The sequence below is a fragment of the Neomonachus schauinslandi genome, chromosome 6, assembly GCF_002201575.2.
Source record: "Neomonachus schauinslandi chromosome 6, ASM220157v2, whole genome shotgun sequence".
NCBI lineage: Eukaryota > Metazoa > Chordata > Mammalia > Carnivora > Phocidae > Neomonachus > Neomonachus schauinslandi.
The window spans coordinates 31257730-31274518 of NC_058408.1; the positions used below are offsets into that span (position 1 = coordinate 31257730).

Consider the following 16789-nt stretch of genomic DNA (forward strand, 5'->3'; position numbering starts at 1 on the left):
AAACAGCAAGTCAGGAGAATGTCTAAAAGTAGGTAGAAAAAGGGGAATCTGTCTTTAAGTAAATGGAACAGCATGAAAACACTGTAGGGGTGCCTGGGTAGCTCAGTCAGTTAAGCATCTGCCTTCGGCTCAGGTCATGATCTCAGGGTCTTGGGATCAAGCCCACGGTGGCGGGCTCCCTGCTCAGCAGGGAGTCTGCTTCTTCCTCTCCCTCTGCTCCTCTCCCCAGCTTGTGCTCATGCACTCTCTCTCTCAAAATAAATAAATAAAATCATAAAAAAAAAAGAAAGCATTGTAAACACAGTGTTTTCCAAACTGCAGGTCATTACCAATTAATGAGCTGTAAAATAATTTAGTGGGTTGCAACTAGCATTATTTTCAGTAAAATAAAATAGAACAGACAATATAGTCATAATGTAAAGCACTGTTACATGAAACTTTTGCTTCAATTATATATGGTTATGTTCCTGTGGGGTCACAATGCTGCTGGGTCATTGTCAAGAAGTGTAAAAGCCACTTACCTAGACTGTAAAGAAGTTTGAGCCAAGGGAGACAGATGTGTCCTGAATTAAATTTTAAGATATTGACATATATATATATAGACATATATAGAGAGACATATATATATATATATAGGATTTTCTAAGACACCTATAACATTTATAAGGTTGACAATATAAAAAAAAATGGCAAGATTCACAGGGATATACATAATCTTACAATTAGTCTCCCTAGTAACACCCTCTGTCCAAATCAATACAAAAGCACTAAATGAAGATCTGACTTAACATAAATTCATGTACCAAAAAAAAAAAGGAGGAGAGGGACAAAAACAAAGGAACTGTCTAGATCATAGATTATAGGCAGTGATGAACTTTCTGTTCTACGGGCTAATGAGTTCATGCGGTATCTCTGCTCAGTTTTGGGTAGCACATCCTAAGAGGCTCTCAGAGACAAAGGAAGGCAACCACCGGACACAGAAGAACCTGAAAACAGCAGACAATACTGGGCATGATTATCCTGAAGGAGACGAAAGAGGCTCATGGCTGCAGTCTTCACAGCATATCGTGTTGCTCTCCAACTACATCCTTGCAGAAGCTCGCCACGGCACTTGGAATGAGATGTCAACTTTTCCCACGTCTGCCTAAGACCCTTCCTTCACCCCGCTCCAGCAAACTTTCTACAGACAGAGCTGATCCTGTGTGTGCCCCTTTGTGTAAACTGCCCTTCAGTCAGCCTGAGACACTGTTCCCTAGGACCTGTGTAGCTGGTTCTTCTGCATCCTGACCTCAGTTCAAACATCACCTCCTCACCGAGGCCTTATCTGACCATTGTCCCTTCTAACATAATTCTCCTCCTAGTCACGCTCTGTCACATGGCTAACAAATAAAAAAACGAAGACATAAGATGATTATCTATTCCCTCCCCCAACAAGATAAGATCTATGAAGATGGCTGGTCTTGTTTGGGCTTGTTCCTGGTCCCTAGAATAGCACATGCATAAGAAAGGTACTAAAACTAACAGAACAATAAACAGTACATAAATTCCTTCTCCCTCTTCCCCTCTTCCTTTTTCTACATCCAACACCACCTTCATGTTCACCTAAGCAAATTAACAGCACATTACGGTGAACAAAAACACCTTTATGTTCATGTATTATTAGAGATAATTGTATTATTAGAGATTAGGGCACAACATAGAATAGTTATTATCCACATTTCTATTTTTATAAATTGGCAACTGAAAAGTCAGAAAAGTTAATAAATGGCTTGATCAAAGTCCTACAGTACAAAGGACATGTAAATCCAGATGTCTTCCATTTTCTCCAAAACATCATGCTATTTCTCACATTCAGAACAAAGCAAGAGGAAAAACATGGCTGGCACATGAGGGAGGGCTGTGTAGTCAATGGCAAAAATGGAAAGTAGAAGACCTCAAACTCTAGAGGACCCTGACTACTCAGCTAAGGACTTTGCATGATATTCTTTAGGCAACAGGGAACCATCAAGGATTTGGGGGAAAGTGACATAATCAGATGCTCTCTTTTAGGAAGATAACTCTGCTGGGAATATATACAGTTGATTTTTTAAAAATACTAGAAACAAGGGAGAATATTTTCCCAGTTTAAACATAAAGTCACTATGGATTAAGGAAGAGGGAACAGAAAAGAGAGAGACTGTGATTCAAAGTATGTGGTGGGAGCAGGGAGGGAGTAGAAGGAAAAGTGAAGGCCTCTGAGAATTTTTTTTCTATGCTGAGGATTTAAACATTGTTTGAACATCCAGCAACATCAGATTTTATATTTGTAATTTTTAAGCCTATTCCTTGTTGACATACTTTTAATTAAGAAAAATAGTTCTGAAAACACTACAAATGTGACCACCTGTACAACTTTATTCACTACAGAAAATGTGAGAACTACAGATTCTATTGCATGTTGATTTGTTATCATGAAATGAAATAATACAAATAAGTAATGCAAAATGAATAGACAATTGAAAAATTCAAAGGCTTGCCAATCTTTTAAGGATTGTTAAAAATACAAAAATTTTGGAGTATGGGTTCCTATTAGTGAATCAAAATAAGTAAAAACAGTATCCTTTACTTCATTTCTGAATAGTAATATATATTTTGGAAAAAAGAAAATGTAAGTGTAAAATTGTAGCAAGGTGTTTTTAAAATCCTATTAATTTTTACCTTTTTGAACTAAATTCCTAAAAACATCTTCTTTACAAAGTTAAATGAAATTGGGCTCCAAGATCAACTTCATTTAATGTAAACTGAACTACATACAGATCTCACTTATTTGTAGTTTCATTAAAATTTAGACCTTCTCTGAGGATAATTCATGCCCTAAGATATTATTCTTAGTAAACTCAGAAAACAAATCAACACAGAATAAAATCTATAATTTTATCATATTTTCTATAAGCAAAATAAATTTGTATAGGTGCCACATTTTCAATTGCTTTTTGTAACCAACTCTTAGAAGTAATCTTACAATTTGCTCTTAAAAATACATGACAATAACATATGAGGGTAATAATTCTTTAAAAGTAACATAAGTCAACAAACATAGTCTATGTCAGGTTTTATATCCTTGTTATTTTATACATATTCTTGATTGGCAGACAATTTTTCCCAATCCTTCTCAATAGGTTTTCTATTGGGTCCACCTAGCCATGGTAGGCCAGAGTTCAATCTTTAATTCTTGATGTTCACCACAGTTTGCTTACTGAACTTCAGTTTCAGACCATCAAAATCTACACTTCGCAGAAAAGACAAGCAGGAATAAAAGAAATTTTCTTATTTTAAGAATTTTTTTTTTCAAAATAATATGGGAAAAAATACTTGTGAAAGAAATTATTTCTCTACCGATTCATCCATCACAGAAAGTGTCTTGTTGCCACTTCCTCACTGGCTGCGCTACACCAGTGTCTCAGAATGTTCTGTAATTATGTGCATCCCCGTTTATTTTATGTACCCACACACATATATACTTACATATATAACATAAAACCCACATGACCCTAAATAAACTGATTTAGATAAAACCTGATATTACAGAATTTCTTAATGAATTTACTCTCCATATCACATAATTTGGACTAACACATTACCTAAACTTGAAGATGCATGTTTATCAACCCTGTTTAGAACTTTTGTACAGGGGAGTGGCCGGCAAGCTAAAGAAGTCCATTTCCAAAACTGTTACAATCTTAGTTTCATTTGCTGGATAATTCAGGTGACTACAATATGCTCAGAGTGACAGTTTGCAAAGCAGCATTTAAAAAAATACACGTGTGTGCATGAGCATGGGTATGTACAGATGTGTGTGTGTGTGTGTCTGTAAGTGTGACAGCATTTCTAGGTAAACAAGTGACAGAATGCTGTTAAGACATTCAGGTGAGTAACAAAGTGAAAACATGTTACTTTTACTGTGAGAAATGACAATGACATGGAATAGTCTACGTTTTCTTCATAGAAATCTATTATTCGCATTGTAAGAGTTGTAACTTCCAAATAAAGCTTGTGAAAGTGCTACTAAAATTTATGCATTTCTTATAGAACTTCCTATCAAATCTTCTTAACCAGAAAAAGTTACAAAGTTCCTTTGTAACTTTATTTTCTTAAAATAGTTGACAAAATTAAAACTCTGCAAAAAGGGTAAAGTATTGTCTTTCTATCACTCTTTAACTCAGGATCCAATATTTTGTCATTCAGCAAATAGTGATCAGGTGCCTACATAATGTGCCAGATACTGTTCGAGACATAAAAAAAATTAAATGACAGGTTCAAGGTCACACAGAGTCTTACTTAACAAAGCCAGAAAAACTTAAAAAAGTCTAGTCAAGCAATTCAGAGGCTCATTTCACTACTGTACTATTTAGTGTAACTCACTTATTCTTCACCAGGCCATTTTAAAGTTTTTTATTTCACATTTAAACACAATTTTATAAAAAAAAAAAAAATTAATGGTTTTCAATGAAATTATGACACCAAAGATGGGGCACCATTAAAGTTAACTTATTTTTATCTTAATTCTTATTTTATTTTGGTTGTTACCGTTTCATCTGTTTTATATTTACAAGAAATGTGATTTCAAGAGTATTAAGAGAAGCTCTGTCACTCTCCTTAGGTTATTTGATTTAAAAATTATTTCTTCCTAGTAATTTCTATTGTTTGAAGTGGACAACTTTCCATCGTTAATATAATGTTGTAATAGCTACATTCAGTTCTATCTTATTTTTTTATTTTTTTAAGATTTTGTTTATTTATTTGACAGAGTGAGAGACAGCGAGAGAGGGAACACAAGCAGGAGGAGTGGGAGAGGGAGAAGCAGGCTTCCCACTGAGCAGGGAGCCCGATCCGGGGCTCGATCCCAGGACCCTGGGACCACGACCTGAGCCGAAGGCAGACGCTCAATGACTGAGCCACCCAGGTGCCCCTCAGTTCTATTTTAGATATAAGGGACACTGCCATATTATTAGTTCTAGAATGAATAAACTGCAGATATCTTCTATATAATTTAGGGGAATATTTTCCTCATTAGTTTTAGACCATCTTTAGGTTTTCCCCTCTGCAGTAATCACAACTATACGTGTTGTTTTAATAAATAAACATTTACAAATTTCTATGATATTTTTAAATAGTCAGATGAAGTCCTCTTTCAAGATATGGTTTAATCATCATCATATCTCCATATTATCTCAATATTGTTAAATGAAGATTAGCATTTTTTTTTCCCCAAATGTCTACCTGCGGTCAAATTAAGAGAAGGAGCCAACTGTCAGGTGAATGGACACATTATGTCTACTAGACAGCGATAGGGATCAACTCAGGATCTGATGATTTTAAAAATAGTTGTCTTTAGAATTAAGAGCTGGCATATAATTAGTACATCCCTTATGCTGTTTTTCACCACACACATACACACATGCACACATGCACGCACACACGCACGCATACAATAACTGAGTGAAATTATACTGTGTCTCTTACCTAAAGAATGTGCAGCTGTGGTTTTGGAGCTGAAAAACCGACCAAGCCCAAGATCCCCAAGTTTGACCACTCCAGTGGCTGTAATGAACACATTAGCTGGTTTTATATCTGTGAACAGATAAAGGAATCAGGTGAAAGATGATGTCAGCTTTGGTATTTTCAAGGGATTAAAATACTTTTCATGACAGAATTTAAAATCTATCTTAAAAATGAAAGAAAGTCAGTTTGAATTTTGACCCAATTGTTTTATTTTGAATAATTTTGATATATTATCCTCATTATTTTTGAGTTCTCAGTCCTCTGCTAGAGAAATAATCAATGCAGCATGATGGAGATTGCTACTAATTTTCATTTAAAATGCATTTTCAAATAAACTTTTGTGAAATTCAAAGCACAAAATAAATTTATGCCCGTTTATATCAACATTAAATATCTTATTCAACATTAATTTATTGATACATTTATATAAAATATAAAATCATAACTCTATTATGAACATAATTATTTATTTAGATGACCTTAGAAATCATAATTGCTTAAATAAACTGTATTGAAATTTTTCAGACCCCAAAATCAGAGGATCAATTCCTAAGTGATGTCATCTCTGCATGCTATGCCCAACTCTTTGATTGACAATCAAGAATATATTAAGAGCTAATGTTAAAAATTAAGAAACAAAGTGGCCCTAATATACGCTGTTCGTTTGAAAAAGGAATCTTCCTTACGCACATTCAATTGCTTTCCTGCCCCTTTTCTTTTTTTAAGCTACCAACATAATCAGTAAGATGCTCAGAAGAGGCAAGCAGAACAATAATTCTCATTCTTATTTAAAACAAGTAGGGCTTTGTTAAAGGTTTTCATCCTAGTAAACGATAATTTGGAAATAAATTAGCTGAGAATGCATGATATATGCCATGACTGGAAAGTATTTATTCTTAAATTGCCTAATAACCTGCATCATTTAAAACAACATTAGAAATTATTTGTGATTTTTATCCTACCTCTATGCATGACTCGTCGAGAATGCATGTGTTCCAAAGCACTGCAGAGTTGAACAAAGTACTTCCAAACAGTCCTTTCAGGAATTAGCCTCTTTTGTTTCTTAAAATGCTTTTTAAAAAATTAAAAATAGGAATTATTAGGAATTAAAATACCTTAAGACTAGATTCTGACATGCAAAATGCCTTAAGTCAGAAAAATATTTCCTTTTATCTATCTATTGCCAACTAAAAAGCATATGATTTCCCACAGTGAATGATTCCCAGAATTTTACCTGACATATTAGCTTAAATTTCTCACTATTATATCTGAAGTTAGCACACGCCATATAATTCTACATCTTTGTGATGTCCAATATTTCAAAAAATTAACATCTACGTAAAATAATATCCTATCCTAAGAGAATGATGTCAAATTTCATTTTAAGGAAACCCAGGATAAAATAGTCTGGAAACCTGAAGGTAATTATGTTCATTAAAAGACAATTCTTCTCCTGACAGAAGGTTTCACTATAGAATTCCTTTTAAATATTGAACCACCCTGGTGATTTGAAATATCAGTTAATTTATTAAAAATTTAAAAGAGATTTATGTAAAAAGTTTTCATGAATATTTCTATTGCACATTATAAGAAACCTGTACTTTGAATGGATGAATCCAAACTTCATGGAAGAAAAACATTATAGGAAGGTCTGGGCAAAGAGCTGAGCACCAACAAACGAGTTGGGAAAGAGTGGGCCATCATGCATAAGACCGCAATCACCAAAGGAACTGCAAAACCAGAGGTATATATTTATGCCCATTTTCCTATATTACATTTGCTAGGAGAATATACTTCCTTCAAGAACAAAGTTCTTAGTTTCCTAAAATTTGTAAAGATTACATAAAAATTATTTTTCTAAAACTGCAATTGGTTTCCTATTTAACAATATTTATAAATGACCAACATGAAATACTACATTTAAACAAGTTTTTATGACATTTTCTGATAATTTTAACTTTTTAAATATACAAATAGTTATTAACAGATATCAACATTTAAATGTGTACTGTAGTGCATTTTTTTTCTGGAAATGTTTTTGGAAGTTCAACTGATTCGATTTGTTATTGCAAATGGAGAAACTGTAATTTGGATAACTCCAAAACAAGTTTCTCTGTCAATTTTTTAACCCTTGACAGGGAAATCTGATGATATCCCTACTTCATACTTAGCAAAAGATTATATCCACTGTCTCATATGTACTCAATATACCAAAAGGATAAATCTTTAAGGAAAAGCCAATAACTTTAGGTTAATGTTTATTATAACACATACTATAGAAATGAACTTAGTAATTTCAATGGCTATTAACATCAGTAGCAAAAAGCAAATAACAATTAGATGACCAGGTAATTAAAAAGCAAAAAAGGGTATTACACAAATGCTGAAAACCTCCCATATCATGTTTCAATATTAAGTATTTTTAATTGCAGACTGTGTCAACATCACTTTTCATTCTAAGGGGGCCATGCAGCAAAATCAGTTCTATACACATAATTTTCTTACAGATTTGGAATGAGTCCAAATAAAGCCTGTCTATGTGCTCTCCCTGACGCTGGATTAGCATATCAGAAGACTGTTTGATGTCAACAGGAAGATGGGGACCAGGTTTCTTTTCATTCAAAAATAAATACACTGCATCATGTAAGCATCAGACCATGAAAGGAAAATTTTATGCTTTAATATAGATTCTGGAATCATCATAATCATAATTAATTTGGCAGCTTCCTTTTTAAGGTCTCATTATTTAAAAAATAAATCACATATATAGTAAAAAGGCAAATGAAAAAAATGGCCCTCAAAATGCACATTAGGGAAAATGTTATCAGACCAAGATGGTCTGATCATTTTCACGTTTTTATATTCTTTGAGACTGTCCCTTTGAACAACATATTGAAGATGAAGACAATAAATTGACATCGATATAATGCTACCTAGACAGAATGACCTGGCAAAAATGTAAGTGTCCAAATTAGTAACAGGTTTCTGAAGAATTATTTCATGAATTTGATTTGCTCACAAAAGAAATCAGAGGCAGCTTCATTATGTCACTGGTATCTCACAATATGTTTTATCTATTTCACCACATGCAGTTTTCCACCACTTCTTATGTGTAGGGTTTTTTTTTTTTATCAAAACCAATACTTATGATGAGAAAAGCCTGTCTGTTCTGATGGTGGCACTGTTGGCCATCTCTTAAAAAGAGGATGAACAGAAAAAAGGCAATGAAAATTTGAATCCTTTCTACTACTGGTAAAATTTATATTAGCATTACAGGGCAGAAACTTCCATAATGCCAAAGTATTAAAAAAAAAAATCTTTTCTTGAAATTTATTGTAATATACACATATCTGTTAATTCTTTAGTCAAATAGCATTACCGTTCAAAAATCCTACTTTTCTCTAAAAAAGACAGCCCTATATAACTATTTAGCACTAGATTAGGAAAAAAATCTAATGCCAACATAAATAAAAAGTGCACATATATTTGTCATGTGGTAAGTTTTTAATAAAGCAAGAAATAATGTAGCCAAATTTTTTAAAGGTCAGTATCAATAAACATTTATGTGAAAAGGAAGATTGTACAATATGGCACTTTACTATATTTATGTTATAAAATAGAACTTCAAGTTTTTTTAACCTGAAAATAAAATATCTAAAAATTTACAAAGAGGCAGAAATTGGTACTCAGGTATGCCTGATCACTTAGAATTAACTTTTATTTAGTCTTTTTTAAAAAATAGGCTAGTCTTTTCACTACACAAAGCTTCAAATACTGTTTACTTAAAAACCTATTTACTATCTACATCAACATCATTCAAGTAAACACTGAACATTATTCAAATTCAAGAAACAGATGTATCAAATAGCTAGTCAATATAAAACATCAGAATATATTATATTCTCACTTAAGTGTAAAGTGAAATTCAGCATACCTGGTAAAATACAGCCACACTGTCACTTAAGCGATGTATATACGTATGTATTAATATAAAAGAGGACAGCTAAGGCAAGTTGCTTCCATTTGAAGATGCCGGAAAACAGTCATACCTTTTAAAAAAAAAAATCATCTAACCTCCTCCTCCAAATTAAATACCCAAGACCAAATCCAATTATATAGTGGACAACTCAGTATTTAAGGACCAGTTTTTGGACTGAACTAGATCACTTGGTTCCTGCACTCTAGATCATCACTCCAAATGGAACATATATATTACTTATTTCTTACTTCTAAGTAACATACACATTTCTTATTTCTAAGTTTTGCAATTCTAACATTCCTCCTCAAGAAATTTTGGGAAAAGCTTCAATGATATTGCCTATAATAAACTCATCCACAGAGAAAAAAACAAAAAATTTTATTGCTGTTTTATTTTAAAAAATTAATTTCCATGGTGTTTCAAAATATTTTTTGGTATGTTATTCAGACCAAACACCTAGAACAAGCAGGGCTGGCTTCATGAGCATGCAGCCTGCGTGGTCACACAGGGCACTATGTTTAGCTTAATGCTCTGTTGTTGCCATCCTGAAATTCTCAACAATTTTACAATGAAGGACCCACAGTTATGTAGCTGGTCCTGGGAACAATATACACAGAATCTTTTAGAAATGTACTGCTGTAGTTAAAACAAAGACAAAAAGCAGCAAATGTGATCCCCAGTATGCAAGGCATTCCTGAAGAAGATTAGGAAAAAAGATAATTAAATAATGAGAAATTACGAAGTAATAAGAGAACTAGAATTAAAAGCACCTGCTCCATCTCTTCCAAGTATCTAACAAGAGGAAGTAAATAATTTATGTTAAATATAAGGGCATATTTCCTGCTTAGGAATGTTGTCAGATGTTTAATGTGCCACTAACACAATCTAGTTTATCACCTTTTATAAAGACCTGATTATGAGCCTTGACATAACTGGTTGTGTTACCTTGAGCATGTCACTTAACCTTGGTAGACCGCAGTTTCCTCTCTATATTGAACAGAGTTTGGAGATGAGCTATAAGGTCCCCAGTGCCTCCAAAATAGAATCTATGGTTCTACAATCTCAAGTACAAATAAAACTTACAATTTAAGAAATGCCTACTTGGCACATTTTCACACATAAAGATAATGCTACTTTACTGGTATGTCCTATCCTTTAAATCTCCAGTTAGTAAAAACAAAGCAAATAATAATAGTAATACCTCAGAGATCCCCATAGGTCCAGTTAATACTATAAATGATCTTCACATGAGATGACAGGTAGTTAGAGAAACTTGCAATAGGTCAAACATTTATCATCAGAAGGGATGTTATGTTCCCAAACATATCTCTGTAATTATAATGCATTTTCATAAGACTACATTTTGCAGTGGTTGTTTCAGAGAAATTCAATGCACAGAGACTGGGTGATGGAAAGGATGGGATGCTTCTGAAAGTGTAACTGATGGTTCTAAGTGCGATTTGTATTATATATTAATCTTTCTGCAGAAACATTTTTCTTCTGAAGGTATAAGGAGGTCTCAACAGACTAAATCTCACAAATACTTGCTATACACAATTTTGAGAATATATAAATGTGCAAAATAGTTATGTCTCAATTAGAATTTTGGTTTTGTAATACTAATTTGCAGGATGTGAATATTTTCACTCTTGGCACTCTGAATAAAATTCAGCAATCTGAAGTCACTCTAGAAGGTGTGATGTGGAATGGGACTGGCAGCCATGAGACCACTGAAAATACTTATCACTGGCATCTGAGTTTATCCACTTTGATAAAATATTTCCCATGCAAGCTCCACTTGTCTTTTTCCTTTCATGTAATGTTGGAAAACCCACTAAGAGTATTCAGCTGTTTCTGGATTATAATTTAATAGAATATCAATATAATCTATTCATTCCCCCATATCAAAATTATATGGGTTATTGAGGAAGCTGAAATATGTTTCATCTTAGGGTAAGAAGGGTAAAGATTTTTCTCTGAGCAATTAAGCCTTGGGGAAAAAAACCCTTAAGTTATTTAGCAAACAAGAAAAATAAGCTCATATAAAGTCACAATGTTTTTCCCCCAGAGAAGTTGCCTTCAGAACATTAGCACATTGATATTGAGGAAACTTAGGACATTAAAAAAATCAATAAAAAATAGATGAATGCATCAGAATTACTACAAGGAATAATTCCTGCATTGCTGTCACATGGATAATTTTTAAGAGAAGCTTCCATGTTATTAAAACTAATAGAGAAGATACTTGGAAATCTTTAAGATGTCTTCTCTGCTGCATCAGAGTACGAGAGACAGAAAGAGTGAGACACAAAAGCAGAAAGTTAATCTTCAGGAAGACACAAGGTCACAAAGATAAACGGAAACATTTGCCTCTTTAATACATTCTTTCTGGTTCTGTTTTATGAGACATTGGTAAGATAGTTGGAAAGATATTTCAATATTCTTAATGGACAAGGGAAACACAACAGAACAATAATGAGACAGTAAAAGTCTCTTGGCAGAAATCCATTTAGGGGAAAAAAAAAAAAGGACAGGAGTCTGTGTATCTCATTTTTACTTAACTGTTACAGCTCTCCCAGTACTACTGCTCGTGATATTATAGGATTTTTAAAGGCAGCTTTAGATCAGTATTACCTTAAAATGTAAAGAGCAAGACATCCTTTGAAAATTATCTTCTAATTATCCCAAGTTCAAAAGTTATACATCACCTTTAGTTATGCTCACAGAATTACATAATGGCCATTAGGATATATAGTTTTTAATTTACTAAAATCCCTAAGTTCTATACTACTTTACTATCAAGCTACTTAAGTATCAAAGAAAACCCAGGTGATATTTTATCAGTAACACTGCTTTTATACAAATAATTCTGTATAACACACCTACGCATATATACCAATATAGACATAAATCTATATGGATACACAAACACATGGTTGTTCATGCAATATGAGTAGGTAACTATGTACATATACATATGTATATAATATTCAATTCTGTATGGATTTTTGTCAGATAGTGCCACTGATTTGTAACCTTAAACTTCCAAATAATTCTCAGGTCATAACATAGACAACAATCTTATACAAAAGACTCAGAGGGAAACAGCCCACATTTGGAATCACTGGCAATTCTCATGGTTGCCTGGCTTGGATGATACATTTTATGCCACCTGCTGAAATGGAAAGTGTAGGTGTCCTTGTAAACTATAAATCAGAGTTATCCAAGATAGATGGTACTACTGGGAAGATTTTATTGCTTTAAGGATTCAAAGGTCAAAAGTGTAAAAGACATTTCAAAATGATTTTATTTCCAGTCTAGCCTCTAAATTTGGATAAGTAAAAATAAAAATGTGTCTGCAAATGTAAAAAACAACCACATCAAAAAGGGGAACAAGATTTATAAGTTTTAATATTTGGAGATAATAATTATCTTTAAAACACTGTTAATATTTTAGTTAATATATCAAAGCCTGTGGTATGCAGAACTGTAGGACAAACTTCACCCCCCAAAATCCCCAAGTTCTATATATAATTCCCTCCCTTTATGTGTAAGTTGGGTTGTGAATATGATGAATTATCATTCCTCTATCATGTTGTCTTATATGGCAGGAAGGATTTTGCTGATGTAATTAAGGCTCCAAATCAGCTGCTTTTGGGTTAACCAAAAAGGAGACAATCCAGGGTAGGCATGGCCTAACCTGGTAAGCCCTTCAAAAAAGTTAAGAGATTCAAAGCCAGAGAGACTTGACTGCTGGCCTCAAGGTAACAAACTGCAAGGCTATGGAGAGGGCCATGTGGCAGGGAACAGCAGGAGACCTCTAGGACCCAAGGATTGTCCCCAGCTGATAACCACAAAGACAGTAGGGACTTAACTCATGTAACCGCAAGGACCTGAATGCTTCTAGCCAACCAGCAAACAAGGAAGAAAACCGTATCCTCAGATGAAATCACAGCCCCAGCTGGCACCTTCATTTCAGTCTTCTAAGAACTTGAGCAGAGAACCCACTAACTAGTATGTGAACTCACTGACCCATACAAACGGTGAGATAATAAAGTTGTGTTGTTTTAAGTTGTGAACTTTGTGATAATTAGCAATAAAAGAAAAATACAATGTGCATTTCTAAACACAATAAAAAATCAACATATAAAATTAAATTAAATTTTAAAATTAAATTAAAATTTCCTTTATGTGTAAAGGAAAGGAGTCTTAAGGTTTCTCCAAATTTAAAGGGAATGCCATACAAAGGGTAACAATGCAGAAAATACAAGTTGCATATTAAAGAAGACAGCATATATCTAAATATATTAAGAAAAGATAGCCTAGATCAGGAACAAGACAAAGATGCCCACTCTCACCACTCCTATTCAACATCGTAGAAGTCCTGGCCAGAGCAATCAGACAAGAGAAAGAAATAAAAGGTATCAGAATTGGAAAGGAAGAAGGAAGAAGTAAAATTGTCTCTATTTGTAGATGATATGATTTTATATACACAGAAAATCCTAAAGACACAACCAAAAAAACATTAATTCTAATCAATGAATTCAGCAAAGTTACAGGAAACAAAATTAATGTACAAAAATCAATAGTGTTTCTATATACTAACAATAAGTTATCTGAAAAAGAAATAAAGAAAATGATCCTATAGCACCAAAACCAATAAAATACTTAGGAACAAACTTAATCAAGGAGTTTTCTACTCTAAAAATGGTAAGACATTGATGAAAGAAATCAAAGGAGGCACTAAAACAAATGGAAAAGTATCCTGTGTTCAGAGTGGGAAGAATTTTAAATTGTTAAAATGTCAATACTACCATAAGCCATCTAGAGATTCAAGGCAATCCCTATCAGGATTCCAATGGCATTTTTTTTTTTATGGAAGTAGAAAAAATAATTCTAAAACTTGTATAGAACCACAAAAGACCCCAAATAGCAAAAGCCAAAGCAATCCTAAGAAAGAATAACAAAGTGGCATAGGCATCATACTTCTTGATTTCAAGCTATACTATAAAGCTATAGTAATCAAAACAGTATGGTAACCTGCGTTGGTGGTATAGTGGTGAGCATAGCAGCCTTCCAAAACAGTATGGTACTGTCATAAAAACAAACAGATCAATGAAGCAGAATTGACAGCCCAGAAATAAACCCAAGCATGTACAGTCAACTAAATACTGGACAAGGGAACTAAAAATACTCAATGGAGAAAAAATAGTCAGTCTCCTCAATAAATGGTGCTGAGAAAAGTGGATATTCACATGTAAAAGAATGAAACTAGAATGAAACCATTAAAACCATGAAACTCCTTAAAAAGAAAAAAAATAAGAACAAACCTTGACATGGGTCTTGACAGCAATTGTTTTGACACCTAAAGCGTAAGCAGCAACAACAAAATAAACAAGGGTCACCATATTAAACTAAAAAGCTTCAGAAGAAATCATCAACAAAGCAAAAAGGCAACCTATGGAATGGGGAAAAAAAAACTGCAAACCATACACCTGATAAGGCATTAATATCCAAAATATATAAAGAATATATCTCAATAGCAAATAGTAATAATAATAATAATAATAATGATGATGCAATTAAAAAATGGGCAAAGACCTAAATAGACATTTGCCAAAGAAAATACATGAATGGCCAACAGGTACATGAAAAGATGCTCAACAACACTAGTCATTAGAGAAATGCAAATCAAAATCACAATGAGATATTGCCTCATGCCTGTCAGAATGGCCATCATCAAAAAAACAAAAGATAACAAATGCTGGCATGGAACTCTTGTACAGTGTCAGTGGGACTGTAAACTGGTACAACCACTATGGAAAACAGTAAGGAGGATCCCTAAAAAATTAAAAATGGGACTACCATACGATCCAGCAATTCCACTTCCAGGAATATATCCACAAGAAATGAAAACACTAGCTCAAAAAGATATCTGGCACCCCTATGTTCACAGCAGCATTATTTACAATACCCAAGACATGGAAACCACATAAATGACCACTGACAGATGAATGAAAAAAAAGAAGTTGTCGTGTATATATATATACACACACACACATACAACAGAACATTATTCAGCCATTAAAAAAAAAAAAAACCAAGGAAAACCTGTCATTTGCAATAACAGGGATAAACCCCGAGGGCATTATAAGCTAGACAGAGAAAGGCAAACGTTGTGCTGTATAATTTTACTTATATGTGGAATTTAACACACACATACAGACTCATAAAAAAAGGTCAGATTTGTGGTCTCCAGAGACAGAGGGTGGGCAGAGGGGGGATTGGAGGAAGGTGGTCAGAGGTTACAACATAAATAAGTACTAGGATGGAATGTACAACATGATGACTCCAAATAATACTACTGAATGGAAAGTTGTTATAAGAGTAAATCCTAAGAGTTGTCATCATAAGACTTTTTATTGTATCTTTGAGATGACAGACACTAAACTTATTGTGGTAATCATTTCACAATATAACCATAATACTGTTCACCTTACACTTACAGTAATGTATGTTAATTATATCTCAATAAAACTAGGGGGAAAAAAGAGCCTTAACTTATTATTTGGAATTGTGCCAAACTCTTGACACAAAATAGATATCCATTTAAATCAGTAATCCATATTTCACTAAAAAAAGTTTCCAAGTATAATGTTGACCTACTTTTTAGCCAGTGTGCTGTGGTATGAAAATCTTTTGGCAGATAGCAAAATTCTACATTTCCCCCTAAGAGATTTATTACATTGGGTTATATTGTATTTTATTGACATTTTAGCAGAATAAAAGTTTTTACAAATATAATGTTAAAGATATGCACTTTTTTCTTTTGTCTCAAACTGACTTTTTAAGAGGTAATTATAAATATAAGAAATTGTAAATAGTTCAATGAATAAACTATACGTTAGAAAAATGGGCTATGAACGACAGATGTTGGCAGGGATGCGGAGAAAGGGGAACCCTCCTACACTGTTGGTGAGAATGCAAGCTGGTGCAGCCACTCTGGAAAACAGTATGGAGGTTCCTCAAAAAGCTGAAAATAGAGCTACCATATGATCCAGCAACTGCACTACTGGGTATTTACCCCAAAGATACAAAAGTAGGGATCTGAAGGGGTACATGCACCCCGATGTTTATAGCAGCAATGTCCACAATAGCCAAACTGCAGAAAGAGCCAAGATGTCCATCGACAGATGAATGGATAGAGAAGATGTGGTGTGTGTATATATATATATATATATATATATATATATATATATATATATATAT

General features: G+C 33.5%; 1 protein-coding gene across 2 annotated transcripts in view; it reads right to left on the reverse strand.

Moving 5' to 3' along the window:
* Nucleotides 1-16789, reverse strand: part of NEK7 (NIMA related kinase 7) — a 169523-nt gene that overhangs the window by 35955 nt on the left and 116779 nt on the right. For both annotated transcript variants that reach the window (XM_021682732.1, XM_021682733.1), the window contains exons 6-7: nt 6504-6612; nt 5503-5610 (exon numbers count right to left, since the gene is read on the reverse strand). In XM_021682732.1, the coding sequence (XP_021538407.1) occupies nt 5503-5610; nt 6504-6612 (217 nt within the window). The remainder of the gene's footprint in view (nt 1-5502; nt 5611-6503; nt 6613-16789) is intronic.